Source organism: Lasiosphaeria miniovina (genome assembly GCF_030549165.1).
Source record: "Lasiosphaeria miniovina strain SMH2392-1A chromosome Unknown B0T26scaffold_3, whole genome shotgun sequence".
NCBI lineage: Eukaryota > Fungi > Ascomycota > Sordariomycetes > Sordariales > Lasiosphaeriaceae > Lasiosphaeria > Lasiosphaeria miniovina.
Window position 1 is genome coordinate 4,014,198 of NW_026848222.1, and position 19,306 is coordinate 4,033,503.

Here is a 19,306-nt window from a genome sequence, read left to right on the forward strand (position 1 = left end):
AGCCAGTCCCTTGCCGGCTTGGGCAGCGGAGGTGTCGCTCCCTGCAGAGGCTGCAGGAGCCAGTAGTGTCATCCATGGCTGACCCGGTCAACTCCACTGCAAAGTAACTGAACAGGGGAACAGCGAGAGTGCAGGGACAGGGCTTGGTGCTTAAGCCCATCACCTTCTGAGCCTGGCTCCCTGGCCGCCCACGACCTAGCAACAGGCCGCCCACACAAGCCCACCATTCCCTCCTCTGCTGGTCCCTTCTCTCCCGCCCAGCCAGACCAGACCTAGAAGGCGATGTTGCAGAAGCAACAACCTGTGGCCGGGTAGTTTGCCCTGCGTCCTCTGTCTGTGGAGGCGAACCAGTTAATAAAACTGCTTGTGCCCCGATTTTCCTGGCCCGTCACCAATATCTGCGCATTCTAAAAATTGAATCGTGCTGCTTGGGGCCTAGGTATCAACCATCACGTTCCGTGTTGTGGAAGACTAGGAAGCAGTGTCTTGCCCGTTGGCCAACCCCCTCACAAAGGACCAGTCAACGTGCGCGCCGTTTCGCTGCAAAGGAACCTGTGTCTCGGAATCCATCAACAGAGAGCGGTTCCCGTCTAATAAGTCTCAAAGAAAAACACAGGAAGGACTAATTCCTGCGACATTTTTGCACAGGCCGTTGCCGAGGGCACAATTGATTTCCCACGGCAGTCTTCTTGTCTTTAGGCGCTGACGACGGCACATCGACCTTCAAGGAGTCCGACTTTTTCGGCATCTCAAAACCGAGTTCTTCGCCGACGAGTAAGGGCGGCTAGGTGGTGCACGGCAGCCGAGTATACAGACAGCCCGGGCCAGCGAATTGGAAGGCGAGAGTGCTCGCCCCTAAGCCTTGGACGGCCGCAGCACATCATCAATCGGCTTCTTTGCTAGTCGTCGGTGTCTTCGGGACAGCTTACAGAATTTGGCAAAACCCACCGACTCGGGCTTTGAGAAGGGCTCACTCGTCAACGGGATTGGATTGGATGCTGGCATAGTCTGGACGGCTTTTGGCAACTGACTTTGCATCGTTCAATTCTGCCTACTATCTTCAACAACGCAGCCATGCGCAGCCCGCCTGCCTTGGATCTACCACTGCATTGTTGATACGACGTCTGAAACACGCCCCTTCTCGAGAGCTAGACCCCCCGAGCTGGTGTGTCGCCTCTCCACAGGACGGACGGAAGACGGGACGGAAACAGCGCCATTAAAGTCTGTTGCAACTTGCAAGGACCGGCCAACAGGGAGGAGATCCCCCGGAAAAGCCAAAACGACCCGACTTGGCCGCCGCCGAAGGATAGCCCAAAATAAGCCCAGGCCTTGCGCAACCCCCCGAACAGACCACACCGTCACATCGGCAAAACCGTCACCTTGTCACCTCACTCTCACCTCGTCGCCGTTCGCCGCAAACCCTCCCTCCTCCACATGTTTAGTAGATCACATCACAAGAACCAGAGCCTCGTCAAAGACCAGCAACGGAGGGTGCGCGACGCCCATCTGTCCATACTGCCATTGCCCGAGCTCGGCGTGGTCGGTCCCGATCCATCGGCCGCGCGGTCTGGTGGCGGCGGCGTCTGGCGATCAGACTTTGACCGGTCAAACTACAACATTTCCTCGAGCAGCGCTGCGAGGCCACCATACGCCGAGGCAACATACCCGGAGAAGAGTAGGTGGAACCCCTCCTTGGCAGCCCGATAGTCTGCTTTCGTGGTGGCTTGCCTTCTGTGGAGGGGAGCGGGGTGACAAACTGATTTGACTGTGCCGTGCTGCCACCGCGTCTTGTCTGGTCAGACGGTCACCCGAGAAGTTATTTGCGCCGCCAAATTTCCAGAGGCCATGACCTGCTAACACTTGGTTCCCAACCCACCAGACAGTTCAATCGCCACCGGAACCCTTCGAGCGCCTTCGCATCGTTCGGCGCCCTCAGTTGGCTCCGTCAAGTCGCGCGAGAGCAACTCGAGAATAGCACCGGCACCGGGCATGATGAATTCAGACAGGAGCCGATCGCGCCGGGAGCGCACGTTCGTCGGGAGCGAGTGCGCCGTATGCGAGGAGCCGCTCGAGCACACGCTCCGCGGCGAGAGGATACTGCAGTTTTCGTGCACCCACGTGTCGCACGAAGCCTGCTTCTACGAGTTCATCCGCGAATTCGAGTCCCAGTACTGCCCAACATGTAATGCGCCACTTCACCTCGACACCAGCCGCGGCGGCAATGTGCTTGATATCGGTAAGACAATAACCAACGATGGCATTCGCGTGCGCCGCCCACGGGATAGCGAGCTGACACACAAGCAGAGAAAATCAGTAACATGGTCCGCGCTGTATCGGTAAACGACTCACGTTCTCAGGGGACTCCGACTCCGACGCAGCCGTGGGACGACCAGACGGCGCGGCCGCCAAGCCGGGGATCCAGCTCTAGGCCCGGTGCCATGGGTTCAAACGGCCATCGCGACGCAGCGCCCAGGAGCGGAGGAGGTTTGCGCGACAGCCGCGACAGCCGCGATGCCCCATCATCCGACCACCGCTATACAACACAATCGTCGAGGCATGCGCGGAGCGACAGCGAGGCAACCGGCGTGGCCTCGTCGGGAGGCTACCCCGAGACAACGCAGAGCGGGCCGCCGAGGCGACACGATTACGACGTCCAGGCAATGGAGACATCACTAGCGAGTCCCCGCTCGGTGACGCGGAACCCCATTCCGGCGCCAACGGTTACGGTGCGGTCGGAATTCCCAACCATTAACAGGTCCCGGCAGCAGCAGACGCTCACTTGCCTCATCACGGTCGAGGTGACCGACAACAAGTGGCAGCCCGACCCCGAGGATCTGCAGACGGCACCACCCCCGGCACCACCGAGAGCAGAAGAGTCTTTTGCACGGCCACCGTCACCCGCGCGGAGCGCGCCGCGCTTCTACCCTTACGATTCGGCCGAGGTGCTGGCCGAGGCGACTGAAGTCTTACACAAACGAGTCGACAACTGGCACGGCTTGGACTTTAGCCGGTACGTACTAGCACACACATTTGCGGAATATGCGCGTGATGCATCCCGAGGACCTGGTCTATCGGGTCTCAATCTCGGGGGAATAAATTATGTGACTGACGCGGGACATATTTTAGATTTGGAAAGCTCCGGCTGTACGGCACGCTGCGCGTGGGAAAGGACAAGGTGTCGTGGCAGGAGCTGGAATGCTTCCTGTTTGCCGAAATGCTTATCTGTGTCAAGGAGAAGAAGCACGCACAGGCGGCGCCCTCGACGCAGTGGGACGACGATGCGCCGCGGAAATCACGCTGCACGCTGAAGGGGTCCATTCTCATCAAGAAGCACCTCAACGAGGTGTCGGAGACAGGCAACATAGACGAGAACATCTTGACGCTGAGCCTATCTGTAGCTGAGCTGCCTCAGTTCCACCTCCGCTTCGAGAACCGCAACCAACTCAAGCTGTGGCAACAGGCACTTCTGGACCTCAACGCCGTCGAGACTTCGCCGGTGCGCAGCCCAGACTATGATCGTGGCGAATTCTCCGAGACGGACGAGGATGACTGGCAAAGAACGCCGGCGTCGTCCCGGCCACAGCGTGTTTCCTCACTTGCCTCTTCGTGGGGCGGCGCAAAGTCGGCGACCACCGCGCCAACCGAGTACACAAACTTTGCACGAAGCCCACTGCTTCCGTCGGTCCATGTGCCCGTCGACGTTGTTGTCGTGGTTCCCATCTCTGCGTCCATGCAGGGTGTGAAGATCAACTTGGTCCGTGACGCCCTGCGATTCATGGTTGCGGCCCTCGGCGAACGCGACCGCATGGGACTCGTAACCTTTGGGTCATCTGGCGGGGGCGTCCCTATTGTCGGCATGACCACCAAGGCCTGGGGAGGCTGGAGCAATGTGCTGAACTCGATCAAGCCCGTGGGCCAAAAGAGCCACCGTGCCGACGTGGTCGAGGGCGCAAACGTGGCCATGGACCTTCTCATGGGCCGGAAGTACAACAACCCCATTGCCACCATCATGCTCATCAGCGACGCGTCGACATCCGACGCCGATAGCGTGGACTTTGTCGTGTCACGCGCCGAAGCTGCAAAGTAAGTTTCATCCGATATTGCTTCCATATAACTAGACTAACATTGGATGACAGAATCGCTATACACTCGTTCGGCCTCGGAATGACGCACAAGCCCGACACCATGATTGAGCTGTCAACAAGGACGAAAGCGTCGTACACTTACGTAAAGGACTGGATGATGCTTCGCGAGTGTTTGGCTGGGTGTCTGGGATCCATGCAGACACTATCGCATCAAAACGTCAAGCTCAAGCTCAAGCTGCCTGAGGGATCGCCAGCCAAATTCCACAAAATCAGCGGCGCGCTTCAGATCACGAAGCGTGCAACGGGCCGTGATGCCGAAGCGGCTCTCGGGGATCTCCGCTTTGGCGACAAACGCGACATTCTCGTGCAGCTGGTCATCATGCCCGACAACGCATCTCAAGAGCAGCTGCCACAAGACCCCTGGGACAACATTGTCTCGGGGCTAGAGGCTCTAGGAGGCTCCATAGACCAGGATGAGCAGAGGGCCATCTCCGTCGAGGAGGTTCCGCTAATCCAGGCCGATCTTTCCTGGGGCGACATCCTTCGAGACGGGACGTCGCAGCACGCGCGGACCAGCCTGCTGGCAATCACGATGCTGCCGGCATCTTCAAACTCGAAGAAGCCTTGGGGCAACTCGCCTCCAATTCCCCCGCACCCACACATCGTGCAGCGACGCATGGAGCTGCTAACGTCGGATATGCTGACGCGCGCCCTAACGCTGGTCAGCAGAGGCCAGCACGACCGCGCTCATACACTATTGAACGAGACACGTTCCATCCTCAAGGGGCTCGGCAAGGGAGGCCTTCCTCCCGTACCTCCTTCCGCACCACCTGCCAAGTCCCAGCCCTCGACCCCCCGCACAGCAACCGACACCTCCCCAACCTTGACTGGCACACCCGACAGGAAGAACACGCCATCGCCAACGTCGGCGAGCCAGCTGACGGGCAGCACCTTCCCGCCGCCCCTGATACCCCGTAGCCGGTCTAATGACGGACTGGGCCTCGGCGGCATGGGAACGGCGGCTGGCATTGACGCCAATACGGTGGCGGCGCTTGATGCGGAGCTTGAGTCCAGCCTCGAGTGGATCAACCACCCGGCCGTCTTTGGGCGAGACAGCCGCAAGGCGGTGCTCCAAGCAATCGGCGTCATCAGCTCCCAGCGCGCCTTCACCTTCCGCACGCCCATCGAGAGCCTATGGGCCGGGCGTGTAAGCGGGGTGAAGCGGCTGACGGGGAAGAGCCGCGAATGGCGTGAGGAAGGGGGCGGCGAGCACGGCATCATGGAGGAGGCGTAAGGCGATTTTGGTTTCGTCCTTGCGACTGTTCCGTCTGGTTTTGTGGTTCGTGCTACCATCAACGACCCCAGCCAAGACGACACCGCGCCGCCTCCTTGCACAACCTCTTTCCCTTTGCGTAGCCACCCAGCCGCAACATTCACACATACTCCTTCCTCTTTGACGCATACCATGGACGCGAGATGGGATTATCCGCGACTCGGCCCGCGATTCTCCGTGCGGTCCTCGTACATGCACTCCCGTTTTACGCTCGGAATTTTATACCCCTTTCTGGCGCATGGCTGCCACCGCCCGCGTCGAACGTTTTGCACGTTCTATATATCAAGCAACGATGACTTTTCTTCTTGGGTTATGAATATTTTGGCTAGTTGCACAGCGTTGGAAAGATACCACTCTGCTTCTTTTCTTATTATTTTCTTGTTCACGTTCTCCCTTCCCTTTGCCGTTTTCTCACGCCCTCCAGTCAATGTTTCTTTTGCTGGGGTTTTTCTTTCAAAAGGGGGCATTATTTGGGGGTTTCCCCCAATGCTCGGGTAATCTCCTTGCTTGGGCTTCTTTTTGGGCAGGGAAGGGCTTGTCTGACGGATGGCGGTAGAAGGGGAAAGGGGAGTGGGAGCCGGGGTGGGGAGGTACAGTCGTACCTTTTTCGGGGCACGCTGTTGTCTTAGTATATATATAGGTAGTATGTATGTATGTATGTGTGCGGTAGGAAAGACGGAGACGGGGTCACGTTGATGTAAAAAGCAGGCTTTTGTCGAATGTTCTTTCTATTTCTTCTTTCTTTCTGCGTGCGTATTGGTGAAATATTTGGCGGCATGGATAAGACGGAACGAATGATATAAGAGACGGCATCATCTAATGGTATGAGATCTGACGGGGTGGGAGCGGAGCGGCGATGGAGAAAACTGGGATGTGTTTCTCTTGGTTGCTATCATTTACCTCTCCTTTTATTTTTAATAAACTTACGTTACCTACCTACTCACTACCAGGTACACAAACAGCAACTTCCAAATGTGAGACTGGGATTTGGAGGTGTTTCATGTTACAATTGCCTTGGCTATACGCAATCCATCTGTAATCCGTCCTCGTCGGGCTCTGTACACCGGTGTGCATAATTCAGTCGCCTTGCCGATGCTTCGTATCGAGCAAGTGTTTGTTTGTCCGTACTTCGTACAATTCATACGCGTATGTGCAAGACAGGTACAAATAAGGAAGTGGAGCAAGACCGCGCAAGCCGTGGTATGAGCTCGAGCTCTTGCATGATGAAATTCGAACTTCCGCGGTGAGTTGGGCACTTCGCACATGGTGACATGACAAGGTCGCAACATGGTGACACGACAAGGTGCATTTACAGGCGATAATTATTATGCTCTTAAGAGCTTTCTTTCTCATTTCCATGCTTATGCTCGTTTCTTTCCCCGTCTAGGCCTAGGCGAGCAAGCAAGCAAACCCGACGGGCAATGGAAGAGGGGCTGGCTTGCGGGACCCCACTGGGCGGGACCCACCCGCTGGTCGACTCATCGTTCGACAGGAGACCGGAACCCGAAAAAATTTAATCAGATGGTTTAGATAATCTGCCGCCAATCAGGGCCGCAGGCGGGGGAGGGATTTTCCCTAAACAGGCATGAGCGGCCCCGTGAGACCCCCCCAAAAGGCCGGGGAGCCAAAGGCTGACTGGCACTCCCCCCCCCCCAACCCACGCTTTTTTTGTGAAAACCGCTCGAATGGAAGGAGAGGACAGAGGGACAGAGAGAGCCCGGCACGAGAAAGAGGCTCTGGCGGCTAAACGAGGCAGGTGTTGTCCTGTCGGATGTGTCAGCTGTCTACCTTTCCTACGTCGCCGTCCACATTCACCTGGACCTTAGTGTCCGTTTCTCGGGGAAAGGCTTTGGGCTTCAATCCCAATACACTTCCTATGCTTTCCTGTACTTACCTACCAGCTGAATTTAATACTACGATCCTAATACTTATAATTCGCGGCAGTTTCTTTACCCCCTTTGCAAAATACAAGTCGCAACATACCGGGGTACTTTGGGTAATTACAAGTCGGGATCAGTCACATCAGCAACCAAACAGCATCGGACCAGCTGGGACCTGCAGCTGAGCTCGCTAGCGCCACTGCCTGCTTGGCCCCCTCGCGTCGTCGTGGGATGCGCCGAGAGGACGACCGCCACGTCTACGACCGCCATTCCCTCTCGTCTCGTCCGTCTCTCTAATCTCTGGCGTTCTGGTGTTTCGGTTTCCTCTTTTCCATCTTACGACGTGGACAGGACAGGCTGGCCCCGGTCTTTTAGAGATGCGCTACTGCTGCTGCATATTATCTATTATTTAGCACCCCCCATACGCCATACGCCATACGGATAACCCCCCCTTTCCGCGCCTCGCTCCAACACCAAGCATCGGGTGCTTTGGCTGTTGTTCATACATAAGATACCTTACTGGATCCAAGCAAGCAGTTCCGAGCGGGCGGGTAGAATGGCTAAGAGCCAGGGCACCGCCGACCACATAGAGGGCGTTGTCAGCGACGGCTCGGATCAACAACATGTCAGGGGTGAGGGCGGCAGCTACGGCACCACGACGGCAGCCCGCGCTGACCCGGAGCATGCCGCGCCTCCCGCCGCCCTGGCTTCCCCCGACATCCAGGACGGCCTCAGGCGCATAGAAGCGGTGTCGCGCACCTGGTCGACAACGGGCTTGGCCGTGGCTTACATGAGGTGTGTGTTTTATTATGTCTTGTCTTGCCATGTCTCCTTTTCACACACACACACACGTTGGAGCAATGTTACCCTTGCTCCGAACCTCGACTGACAGCCTGTCCATCCGCAAGCATCTTCCTGATGGCCTTCACCATCTCTCTCGAGGGCCAGGTAACATATCCCCTGGCTGCCTTTGCTGTCAGCTCCTTCAACAACCACTCCTTGCTGTCGACTGTCTTTGTCGTCCAGAATGTTGTCAACGGTACGTGCTCCAGAGTAGGCATGCAAGTCGGGAACGAGTCTAACACGCCGAACAAACAGCCGTTATCAAGCCCCCCATGTCCAAGATTGCCGACGTCTTTGGCCGCCTCGAGGCCTTCTCCATCTCCATCATCCTCTGCGTTCTGGGCTACATCCAGATGGCCGCCTCGCAGAACGTTCAGACATATGCCTCGGCCCAGATCTTCTACTCGGCTGGCTCGACGGGCCTGCAGATTCTCCAGCAGGTCTTCATCGCCGACACCAGCAACTTCCTCAACCGCGCCCTCTTCTCCAGCCTCCCCGACAGCCCCTTTTTGGTCACCGTCTGGATAGGCCCCGCCATCGCCGCCGCCATTCTCGCCAACTCGACCTGGCGCCTGGGCTACGCCATGTGGGCTCTCATACTACCTGTCGCCTTCCTGCCGCTGGCTATGAGCCTCTTTCTCAACGGCCGCAAGGCCGACCGCATGGGGCTCCTTAAGAAGAAGCATCACGAGGACGGCAGCACTCCCACCAAGGTGCGCGCTCAGAAGCTCTTCCACGACCTCGACGTCGTCGGCACCCTCCTGCTCAGCGCCGGCCTCTCTCTGATCCTCATTCCCCTGACGCTCGTCTCGCGCTCGCCCGACGGCTGGCACGACCGTCGCATGCTGGCCATGGTCGGCACCGGCATCGCCCTGCTCGCCGCCTTCCCCTTCTGGGAGTCCAACCCGAGGCTCGCACCCCACCCGCTGCTCCCGCTCGACCTGCTCAAGTCGCGCACCCTAGTCGCCGGCTGCGGCATCGGCTTTGTCTACTTCATGGTCTTCTACATCGCCGTCCAGCCCTACTTCTACTCGTACCTGCTCGTCGCGCTCAACCTGCCCGTCAGCCGCGCCGGCCCCATCACGCAGGCCTTCTCCTTCGCCTCCACCATCGCCGCCCTGCTCGCCTCGCTGCTCATCCGCCGCTCCTCGGCCCCACGCCCGCGCCCCTTCATCGTCGCCGGCGCCGCGCTCTACACGGCCGCCATCGCCGTGCTGTTGCACACGCGCACGCGCGCCGCCTCGGTGGCCTCGCTGTTCGCCGCGCAGACGGGCCTCGGCGCCGGCGCCGGCCTGATGCACGTGGCCACGCAGCTGGCCGTGCAGGCGAGCTGCGGCGACCGGCACGCCCACGTCGGTGTCGCCACGGCCGCCTTCTTGACCATCGTCGAGGTCGGCGCCGCCGTCGGCTCCGCTGTCTCGGGCGCCGTCTGGGGCCGCCTCGTCCCCACCAAGCTGCTCGCCTACCTGCCCGAGGGCCCCGCCCGCGACCGCGCCGCCGACATCTACGCCAGCGTCGTCGTCGCCTGCAGCTACCCCTGGGGCTCGCCCGAGCGCGAGGCCATCGCCCGCGCCTACCAGGAGACCATCGAGGTTCTGCTGCGCGTCGCTTTGGTCTTGTGCCTACCCCTCGTCGCCCTCGCCTTTTGCGTCAAGGACTACCGCCTCGACGGCCGGGGCCACGTCGCCGGTGCCCTCGCCGTCGCCGACGAGGCGTCAGCCCCTGTGCTGCTAGACGAAGAAGACGAAGACGACGACGAAGAAGAAACCTTGCCCGTGGCACAGAGCACGGCGCGGACGTGGTGGGCGCCGAGGACGTGGCGGCAGCTGCGGCGAGACGATAGCGACGGGCCAGGACCAGGATCAGAGCTGGTGCTGAGCGCAGACGAGTCGTCGTCGTTGCTGGGCAGGGGAGGGCCGGTGAATGCGCCGAGGTGAAAGAAAAAATAATCATTTTAAAGTTAAAGGACTAGAAATAAGAGAGATAGGGGAGGTAGACGTTGTTTTTGATGCCCGGTATGATATGACATCTCCATGATATTTGTATATAACTCTATCTATGTATATACCCACTGCACTGCGTATAGAACCTGCGTTGATATTATTTATTTCTATTTCCCTTTCTTTCCCTTCCTTTTCTTTTCTTTCTTCTTTTGACGGTTTTGACTAGAAATGGAGACGAAAGTGGCACACAATCCATGTAGGCAGATAAATATCTAACTAACTATAAAAGTCCCTCCTTGAGCAGACGACATAAAAATACCCACCCAGTTCAAGACCTGAAATTGAAGCAGCATGGCATTTCATGAGTAATATTTCAATTTTGCCCATGGGCAAGACGAAATTAAGCGGATTGAAACACCGGAAATACTCCACGGAATGTTCGGCTTGTGTGGGGTAGGCGAATCTCTCCGCCCGTCGCTCCATACTCCCAACAATTAAGAATGCCGATATATACAAGGGATGCACATACAGCCAAGCATAGACATAAGCCTCTTTCTTCTCCACTGTTTAGGGCCATCCGGTTTACTATTTTCTACCACTACATCTCTTACTCAGATAGCACCTTAGTTTCGGAATGGAACCCTGCGCGGTCCAGCCGGTCAATGTACGGCTGGCCGAGACACGCGGGCGTGAAGATGCCGCCGCCGCCGAGCTGGACGTCGTCTTCAAAGAGGGTGGCAGCCGCCTCGGCGAGGAAGATGCCCGTTACTTTGTACAAAGGCGAAATCAGCGAACGCGGCCAACGCAGAAACCAGCCGTAATAGTTATATAGTAAGGCGGCAGAGAGGAGGAATGTGGGGGGGGAGATAGCTTACGGTGATAGAAGCTCCCATTGAACCAGACGCGGCCAAAAGCTACTGGCCGGCCCTTCCCGTTGCCTCCAGCATCAGCAGGAAAGTCGGCATGGGCAACACCGCGGTACTCGAGCTTGTCCAGCTTGGCGACCTCGGTGTCGGGGCCCTCGCCGGGGCCGTAAACGTAGCCGGCGACGAGCCTGCGCAGGAACGGCACGACCAGGACGACGCTGAACAGGATCAGGCCCAGGTGGAGGCCGATGCCCTGGTACCAGCCGCGCGGGCGCAGGTACTCGCGGAACGAGAAGTGCGGGCCGTACGCCTGGCCCCGACGGGACGGGATCGTCTCCAGCAGGCCCCACGTCCGGTGCACAAGGGCCCGGTCGGTTCCAGCGGCGATCGAGCTTGTGAGCAGCCCCAGAGTGGGGACCGTGACGAGGCCGGTGACGCGGGTGAGTAGGGACGGGGTTGGGGCGGAAGAAGGGGAGGGGTGGGGGATAGGGGATAGAGCATATGGCTTTTGACCCGCGCGTACTTCAGAGATGGAGAAGTTCTCTAGCAGGTTGAGGGCCGTGGTGAGGGTGCCGCCTGACGGGGCCGACCTTTTCCCCCCTTGTCAGCCACCCTTCTGGAACATTTTGAGGGTCGGTGATTAAGTGGGATAAGCGAGAGAAACTCACTTAATGGTATGCATCGAGACAGTCACGTCGCGTACTGCACCCCGGGCGGACTCAAAAGCGGGATCGGACCGGATCAACGCCGCCAGCGACCAGGTCAGCAGGTCTGGCGGCGCCGACTCGATGCCGATCTGCGGGAACATCATGGCACCGCTGGCTTTGGCGGCATTCTCGTACTTGGCCAGCATGCGGGCGACAAAGGGGACCTCGCCCGTGACGTCGAGGTAGTGGGTGCCGTTCTCGGCGCAGGCGCGGAAGGCATGCTCGCCCAGCTGGCCGTAGGGCCCGACCGTCGTGATGAGCACAAACGTCTTGCGGGCGAGGGCGTCCAGCTGCCCATCGTCGATGTCGCACACCTCGATGGCGGGCGGTGGGCGGTCCGCGTTGAGACTGCGGCAGTGCGCCACCACCTGCTCCAGCTTGCTGTGCGACCTGCCGGCCACTGCCCATTTCAGGTCCGTCGGCAGGCGCGTTGCAATGTGCTCGGCTGTGTATTTGCCCGTGTAGCCTACATTGGATCAGCGTCCGCCTCGACAATTTCCTATTTAGACACATGAATGGCGAATGGGAGTGTGAGGGTGCATCGGGCAAATCAATACATGCTGCTTATATGCTGCTCCGCGGCTATGCCTGTTGAATCTTGAACACTTAAGTGTACATACCTGATGCTCCAAAGACAACCACGTCATACTGCCGGCCATGCTGCTGTTTGGGGGCCATGTTGAATATTGACGACTGTCCTTGTCACAGATATGGAGGAAAAGAATTCGGCCGTGAAATTCGGCTGTGAAATTCGGCTGTGAAATTCGGCTGTGAAATTCGGCTGAGGCTGAAAGTGAACAGTCGACGATTTCGGCGCTAGAGATATCCACAATTCACAGCATAGTAAAAACCAGTCTCTGCTCCTTGTGCACAATTGGGAGACAATAGGGATATAGAAATGGAAAACCGGAACAAACGATAAGTGTCATGTGCTCTCGCAACAAGACGAAATGGCTAACTCTTGCCCTGGCCGACGCCGAGGAGAGAGAAACCAGGAAAGAGGGCCGTCTCTTGGACTAAATAGACCTATGATGCACCAATGAAGGCATTTTCCTGCCGCCCTGTCTGTGGCTTCTATTCCCATTTCGTGCTGTGACATCGATTTCGACCCAAATAGGCAAGGAACGCCGGACCACTTGCCTCCCATCTGCTAGGGCCGTGAGGTATCCGTTGGCTGCGTTTCGACGTTGGGCAGGCTTTGCGTTGAATTGATCCGTCGTGCCTGCCTTCTATTCCCCCTTATCGCCAAATTAGGTTTACTCCCGGCTTGAGGGTGAGAACGTAGTGCTGACTCCGAAAGCCTAAACCCCCTGTCAATGCGGAGATCGACCAGCATAGCAGCTTAGCAGCTGGCGGGTTCTGCACCAGCCTTCAGCTGGCAGGCCAGGCCTTCGTGCACGTGCAGCTGGCGAACCCCACGCTCCACACATGAGGGCACAAAACCAAAATTCGGGAAAATGGTTCCGCCTAGCTCCCGCCATCTCGCGGCCCCTGCCCATTCCGCACCAGAAAATTGCACTGGACTTTAATCGAAAATCCGCTCTCATCGCCAACTAAGACGTAGACATCAAGATACTTCGTCACATCACCCAGACAAAATGTCCAAGCGCACGAAGAAGGTCGGCATTTCCGGCAAGGTAAGTACTATCGACGCCCTCCAGATGGCATCTCTCATATTCCCCAGTGGCCGGCCACTAACCTCAGAATCTTAGTACGGTGTGAGGTATGTCAGACATGGTTTTTCTGTTTTTCGAAGCCCCCAGCGCCTTATCCCGAACGGCAACGACGAATGCGACTACAACAACACTGCGCCTGCACCCTCGCCCGTAAAGCTCGATTGATGGTGGGGGAGGGGGTCCGTGAGGTGGTCAAATGCCGAACAAGAGGCGCGACTCGCAGACAAGGCCACAGAGGGTATCTGTCTGAACCATCTCGAGCGATGCGAGCGAGGATGCGGTAAAATCCGACCAGCAAGTTCTGTGGCTTCGAGGCGCCAATCAAAATTGCCGACATGCGGACTGTACGGATATCAGACAGTGTGCGCAAGTATTGCATATTTCGAATCATTGGACCTTCCAAAGTGCCCGACTTTGCCCAACGCTCGGCAACGCCATATCGACAGATTGCACCGGTGCTAGACCCATTCTCGACGTCTTCCGACGGCCAAGTTCATATTCGCGGCTTGCGAGCTCAGCGAACAGAGATAAGATGCTGACATAACGATCTTAGATACGGTGCCTCGCTCCGAAAGCTCGTCAAGAGTACGTCTTAAACCCTGCCGTCCACTGGAACATCATGCTAACTACCACGCAGAGCAGGAAGTATCACAGCATGCTAGATAGTGAGTTATATACCCTTGTCTCTGTGGTGAGATCTCACACTGCTTCGCAAATGCTAACCTCAACAACAGCACTTGCAGTACGTCCCGTATCCCACAGGATGATTTTGGCGAATGCACCCTTGATTAATGACATATATTGACTGTGAACGTTGAATAGCATTCTGCGGAAAGGGTGAGTCAAGGCAACCCCACCCCAAATGAAGGCCATCTCACTAATTTCCGATACAGATACCGTCCGCCGCACATCAGTAGGAATCTGGGTAGGTTTTTGCTGAAACTCCGGCTGACGTGGACTAACCTACGGCCCACTCGACAAGTTCAATGGGCATGTGCTGATATTTTGCTCACAGAACTGCAAGGCGTGCAAGAAGACAATTGTACGTACACCCAAAACCCACATGTGAAGTTTTGGGGCTTAGACTAACAAAACGTTAGGCCGGTGGTGCTTATGCTGTCGCGTGAGTACAGTGCTGGGGCGCAGCCCTTCCAAGTCGAGTGACCGATTCTAACCAAAACCTAGTACACCTGCTGCCGCCGCTATGCGCTCCACTCTGCGCAGACTTCGCGAGATTGCCGATGTTTAGATTAGTGGAAGCGGGCATGTTTTGACTTTCAGGTTGGGTGTCAGGGAAAAGGACAAAGGAGGCTCTTCAATACACTTTCCGCCGATAGGAACGGCGGCTTGATCAATGAGATTTCCTTGAACAATGACGGTTCGCTGCCTCGCACCGCATTGCTACTCTCGCGGGTTGGACGCGAAGTAAATCGGCGACGTGGCAATATCCTTGACTGGGTGATGGTGACGGATAGCAGTCATGAGAAGCTCTCTAATTTTGAGAGTTCGAGATACCTTAGAAGGTTGTCAATGATGCACGAAAATTCACAAGCCTTACTATTGGAGGCGACGCCTCTCGAGCCATTTTCTGGCTGCCTTTTTCGGTGAGCGACGATGACGACCGCCCGTGCTCCCCGCCTCGGGCCCGCGTCGACTAAAACACTGCTGTGCCACGTCACGGTTGTCGCCCCGGGTTTGGCTGGTCTGCAGCTGCACGGCTGTGTCTTTAATATTCACAGTGAGGTGTCTTCGGTGTGTGCTGGAATAGCATTATATGTTTCAAAAAGGGGCACCCCGGTGCACTGGACATTCGTGCAGTGAGCCTGCAGCGGGACTCCGAAAGGTATGGATGTAAACACTTCCAAGAGTGACTCAAGGCAGGGAACACCCCAACGTGCCGTCTCTAGCAGCGCCCAGGCGTTAGTGCGACAGGTTTCATTGAATACATGGGATATTAAGTCAGCCGGCATTCGTTGCGGATCTGGTCATTGAGCTCCCGGTTCTTTCGATTCGGCAGGCGGGATCTCCATCAAAGATTCCGCGACCTCCCCCGTCCCATCCCATCCATTCTGGGTGAAGAGGGGCACTGGGGCACTCACACTAGACAGAGAACAAGAACACCTGGCCCTCGGCTACCAGTTAGTTCGTCTCTGTTTCCATATCTATGAGAAGCCGTCATGTAGGAGTACCATTTGTTCAAAAGCTAAATTACAACTTGGGCAGCAGGCAGATAAATAAGCGCCAGCTCGCTCACGACGTCCTAGCCATTCAGGGGGCAGGGCAGTCGAAAAGGAATTGAAAGGACCTGACGAACTCAAAACGGGTTTGTACCAGCCAAACACGAAACCCTCTGTCTCTCCGTGCTCTTCAACCACTGGATATTCAGAGGTCTCTAGATTAGGGATACCCACAGGTACTGCACGAATACCTGAGGTACCCTTACGGACTACCTCACATTCGAGCACTGAACCGCGTCAAAAAAGAATCAAGAGCAACAGCGCCTGCTACGGAGCACGCAGCACGGCATCATAGTCATCTCATCCCAATTCTGATGACTCGTTGTTAGGGTTACTTCCCCCACCTCCAAGACTCGAAGTCAAGTCGTCAGCTGGCCCCCCGGAACCATCTCCAAGTTGACTGGTGGGCTCCCCTGGTTAATTGAGAGCCCTCTGATTGGTCCATGTCTCGGCTGCGCTAGTGGACGCGGGCTTCGCGAAAAAAAAAACCGCCTGTGGGCAGTGGCACTCTTTCTTCCCTTCTTCACACTTTCACACGCAGCGCAGCACCGCAAACCCACTTTCGTTCCCGCTACCCTTCTTCGCCCCCTCCCGCCCCCCTCTCACTGGGCTGCTTCCACTGCACAGGGACCCTCAGCACTGCACACCACCTGAGCCTAGGTGCCTTCCCTCCCGCTCCGCAAAAACAGAGGTGTCTGACACCACTTACAACACCCAACAGCTACACCCGTAACATTTCTCCACTGCCCGCCCAGTTCTTGCCTGGGCAGCACAGCACATTTGTTCGCCTCGGGACCTTTCGAGCCATCCCCTTCGTCGGATCTCAGTTCAAATCCCATTGCGGATTCAATTTAATACATGACTTCCCGACGTCCCTACATTTCGGATATTTCGACGCACTTGCAGCTTTCTCTACACGATGGCTGATCAATGCATTGTCTGCCTCGAGAATCTGGAGGTCGAACCTCCAATGGCTGCCCCACCTGAATACCTCGCTGGTGGCGTCGCCCACTCTTCTTCAGCAGCTGCTGCTCTGGTGGTTCAGGAGCACGAGCACGACCAGCCAGCTGTTGAACCAGGTGCAGCCGCCAACAGACTCGCCACCTTGAACGGCACCACGACGCCGCAGCCAAAATCCGAAGACCATGAAAACGTTGCAGAAATTCAGGTGTGCGGTCATGTGCTGCACGACTCTTGTCTACAGGAATGGACTGGAAAGGCAAACAGCTGTCCAATTTGCCGCCAGACCTTTCATATGGTGCATGTCTACGACCGCATCGGAGGTACATATTATACCTTTACTTGAACCTGGTCCCCCTCCCATTCCACTCTCCAGCAGTTGATTTCTAAAAGAGAATCATACAGCACAGCTGGGCTGCGGTGCATAGCTTTACTGACCGTGTAATCTCTCTAACCGCAGGTGCACATCTGTTGACTCGCAGAGTCGAGGACAAAAAACAGGTGGCCGAATATGATCCGCAGGCGTTCGATCCGGGAGCGTGGCTAGTTGACGCAGAAGAGCAAGAACCGAGCAATCCTTGCCCGATCTGTAACCTAGCAGACAACCAAGACGTGCTCCTCCTCTGCGACAGCTGCGATGCCTCATATCACACGTACTGCATCGGTCTGGATCGCGTCCCTGCTGGTGGCTGGTACTGCATAGAATGTGCCCACGAGAGGGCGCTTGTGCAGGCAGAAGCCGGGCGTCCATTCGAGCCCGTGGCTCGTCGAGCTGGTGCCGGTCCACAGCATCGCGTCTCTCGCACCCAGGCCAGTATGCGGCGGGCTCGGCAGCGGGCTCGGTCGGACGAATGGCAGGGAGCCTGGGGCCGCATTGCAGGAAGAGTCTGGGATGCGATTAGTATCGATCTCGACTTTCAAGATGAGAACGACGATGGCATCATCTCCGAGGGCCTCCGTCGCACCCAGCATATTAGAGAGCAGGAGCGGGAGGAGCTTCTGCGCTGGCAGCAGCGTATGAACATTGCCAGCCGAATGGGCGCACGAGATTTCGCAAGCCACATTCCCAACGTGTTCCACCACGAGCGGCCCCCTACACCGCAGGAGACGCGAGAAGAGCAAATAGCTTGGGGTGCCCTCGAGAAAGCGATCGACGGCAGTGCCCGTAAGCGAAAGTCGCGTTCCGCCACTCCCGAGCTCAATGAACCGCAGCACGAACCCGAAAGGAAGCTCAAGCGCCCGCGCACACGAAGACTGCCTCCGCAGCAGAATGGAGAATCGTCATCGTCTGCCGCCAAGGGCCCTCTCGCTTCGAATCAGGTCGAAACCGGGAGCTCAACCCCAACATCGAATGCAGGCCCCTCCCAAGTCGAAGCGGCCCCGTCTTTCTTAACGTCGTTGCTGAAAGAAGTCGAGATGAGTACTGATCCAAACGAAGACGGCATACGGGCTCTGTACGAGCCAATTCCGCGTGAGCGTGATCATGATGTCGCATCGCCTGGTTGCTCGCCCTCGCCTTCTGGATATAGCAGCCCTCGTGCTATGTCTCTCACCCCACCCCCCAATTATACTAGCAGCCCCGGTTCGCCGCAGATGACGCTGAGCTCGTATATCGCGCCCGTTTACCCGCCGGTGAATTTCTCGCCAATGAGATCGTCATCGCCGGCGAAGCAGTCAAGGTCGTCGTCACCGCATAGACATGCGGCACAGCGGGATGGCCGATCATCACCAGAAAACGGCGAACGAGAGCTACGTCAGCCGCGACCTCAGCGAGCCCAAATCGCCGACCTATCGAGATCGCAGGATATTTCGCCTGCAGAAAACTCGCCCGCAGCGACCACGCCTGCAGCAACCACGTTGCCCTTGGAGATGAAGAAAGACATCAGCCGAATTGTGCGAAATGCGCTGAAGCCGCACTGGCGATCTGCCCAGCTCACGGGCGAGCAATATGCGGCCATCAATCGCGACATTTCGCGGAAAATTTACGAAGAAGTGAAAGACCCATCAACAGTCGGCGAAGACGCTAATCAAACCTGGGAGAAGATGGCAACCAAAGAGGTTGCCCGAGCGGTCGCCGAACTCAAGGCTTGATTTGATCCCTGAACGGCGGCCTTGCATCACGCGAATGTGTCTGCATTTCAGCTGGGCGAGCAACGACCACGAAACGACATTTGACGATTTTGTGGGATTTCGATAACGACAGGCGGGGCGTTTCACGGCATCTTGACGGTTAGGGACATGGCGGATCTGGTTAGATACCCAGCGGCGAAACAGGTGGTCTGGATAGCACACAATCGGTATTTATTTTTATCTCGGGCATTTCTGGAGGCTGACATTCGGGGCGTTGTGTCCCGTGTTCCGTTTGGTCTCGTCGCATTGTAGCTCGACTTTTCTAAGCATGCTCGATACTGGTTGGAGTTTGTACTTCCTTCTTTCCATTGCTTTCTTGTAACGGTTTGTAAATCGGCTGGAGGTTTGGGTTGGCCGCGCGAGGAAGACATATCGCAAGAAGCGTATTTGTCTGTAAATAGCAGAGTCACCCAATGGGCCTTTGGGTGTGTCCGAGTTTCGGGGCATGTAGCACAAGGTAGTGTACGGAGTAGTTGGCAGGTAGTCTCTCGGCTCAGCAATTATATATTGAGGGTCTCGATGTCACGACTTTTTGACATAGCCGGCTCTGTTCACTTGCAGCTGATCACTGTATGGTTTAGCCATGTTCCAGTAGAGGATTGGCAGGAGAGGCAGGCACAAAAAAAATCAAAACGGGCAAAATTGG

At 56.9% G+C, this 19,306-nt stretch overlaps 5 protein-coding genes across 5 annotated transcripts; 4 read left to right on the plus strand and 1 right to left on the minus strand.

Annotated features, from left to right (window-relative positions):
• Positions 1–1,992: 1,992 nt before the first annotated feature.
• B0T26DRAFT_739909 (guanine nucleotide exchange factor) lies at positions 1,993–5,379 on the plus strand (the record flags this gene model as incomplete). The annotated part of the gene is made up of 4 exons (XM_060443780.1): positions 1,993–2,236; positions 2,305–3,010; positions 3,127–4,083; positions 4,137–5,379. The coding sequence occupies 4 exons, from the start codon at positions 1,993–1,995 to the stop codon at positions 5,377–5,379; spliced, it is 3,150 nt and encodes a 1,049-aa protein (XP_060298717.1).
• A 2,475-nt stretch (positions 5,380–7,854) lies between these two features.
• On the plus strand, positions 7,855–10,078 carry B0T26DRAFT_643382 (major facilitator superfamily domain-containing protein; the record flags this gene model as incomplete). The annotated part of the gene is made up of 3 exons (XM_060437529.1): positions 7,855–8,093; positions 8,207–8,337; positions 8,397–10,078. 3 exons carry the CDS (start codon positions 7,855–7,857, stop codon positions 10,076–10,078), a joined length of 2,052 nt encoding a protein of 683 aa, XP_060298718.1.
• Positions 10,079–10,691: 613 nt separating this feature from the next.
• Positions 10,692–12,335, minus strand: B0T26DRAFT_642886 (Saccharopine dehydrogenase-domain-containing protein; the record flags this gene model as incomplete). Its single annotated transcript, XM_060437485.1, has 4 exons — positions 10,692–10,852; positions 10,960–11,540; positions 11,619–12,123; positions 12,278–12,335. The coding sequence occupies 4 exons, from the start codon at positions 12,333–12,335 to the stop codon at positions 10,692–10,694; spliced, it is 1,305 nt and encodes a 434-aa protein (XP_060298719.1).
• A 920-nt stretch (positions 12,336–13,255) lies between these two features.
• B0T26DRAFT_750148 (60S ribosomal protein L43) lies at positions 13,256–14,582 on the plus strand (the record flags this gene model as incomplete). Its single annotated transcript, XM_060445187.1, has 10 exons — positions 13,256–13,294; positions 13,370–13,380; positions 13,887–13,918; positions 13,971–13,998; positions 14,068–14,075; positions 14,156–14,170; positions 14,227–14,258; positions 14,349–14,375; positions 14,434–14,456; positions 14,519–14,582. 10 exons carry the CDS (start codon positions 13,256–13,258, stop codon positions 14,580–14,582), a joined length of 279 nt encoding a protein of 92 aa, XP_060298720.1.
• Positions 14,583–16,489: 1,907 nt separating this feature from the next.
• Positions 16,490–18,621, plus strand: B0T26DRAFT_739912 (uncharacterized protein; the record flags this gene model as incomplete). The annotated part of the gene is made up of 2 exons (XM_060443781.1): positions 16,490–16,853; positions 16,991–18,621. 2 exons carry the CDS (start codon positions 16,490–16,492, stop codon positions 18,619–18,621), a joined length of 1,995 nt encoding a protein of 664 aa, XP_060298721.1.
• Between the last annotated feature and the right edge of the window lie 685 nt (positions 18,622–19,306).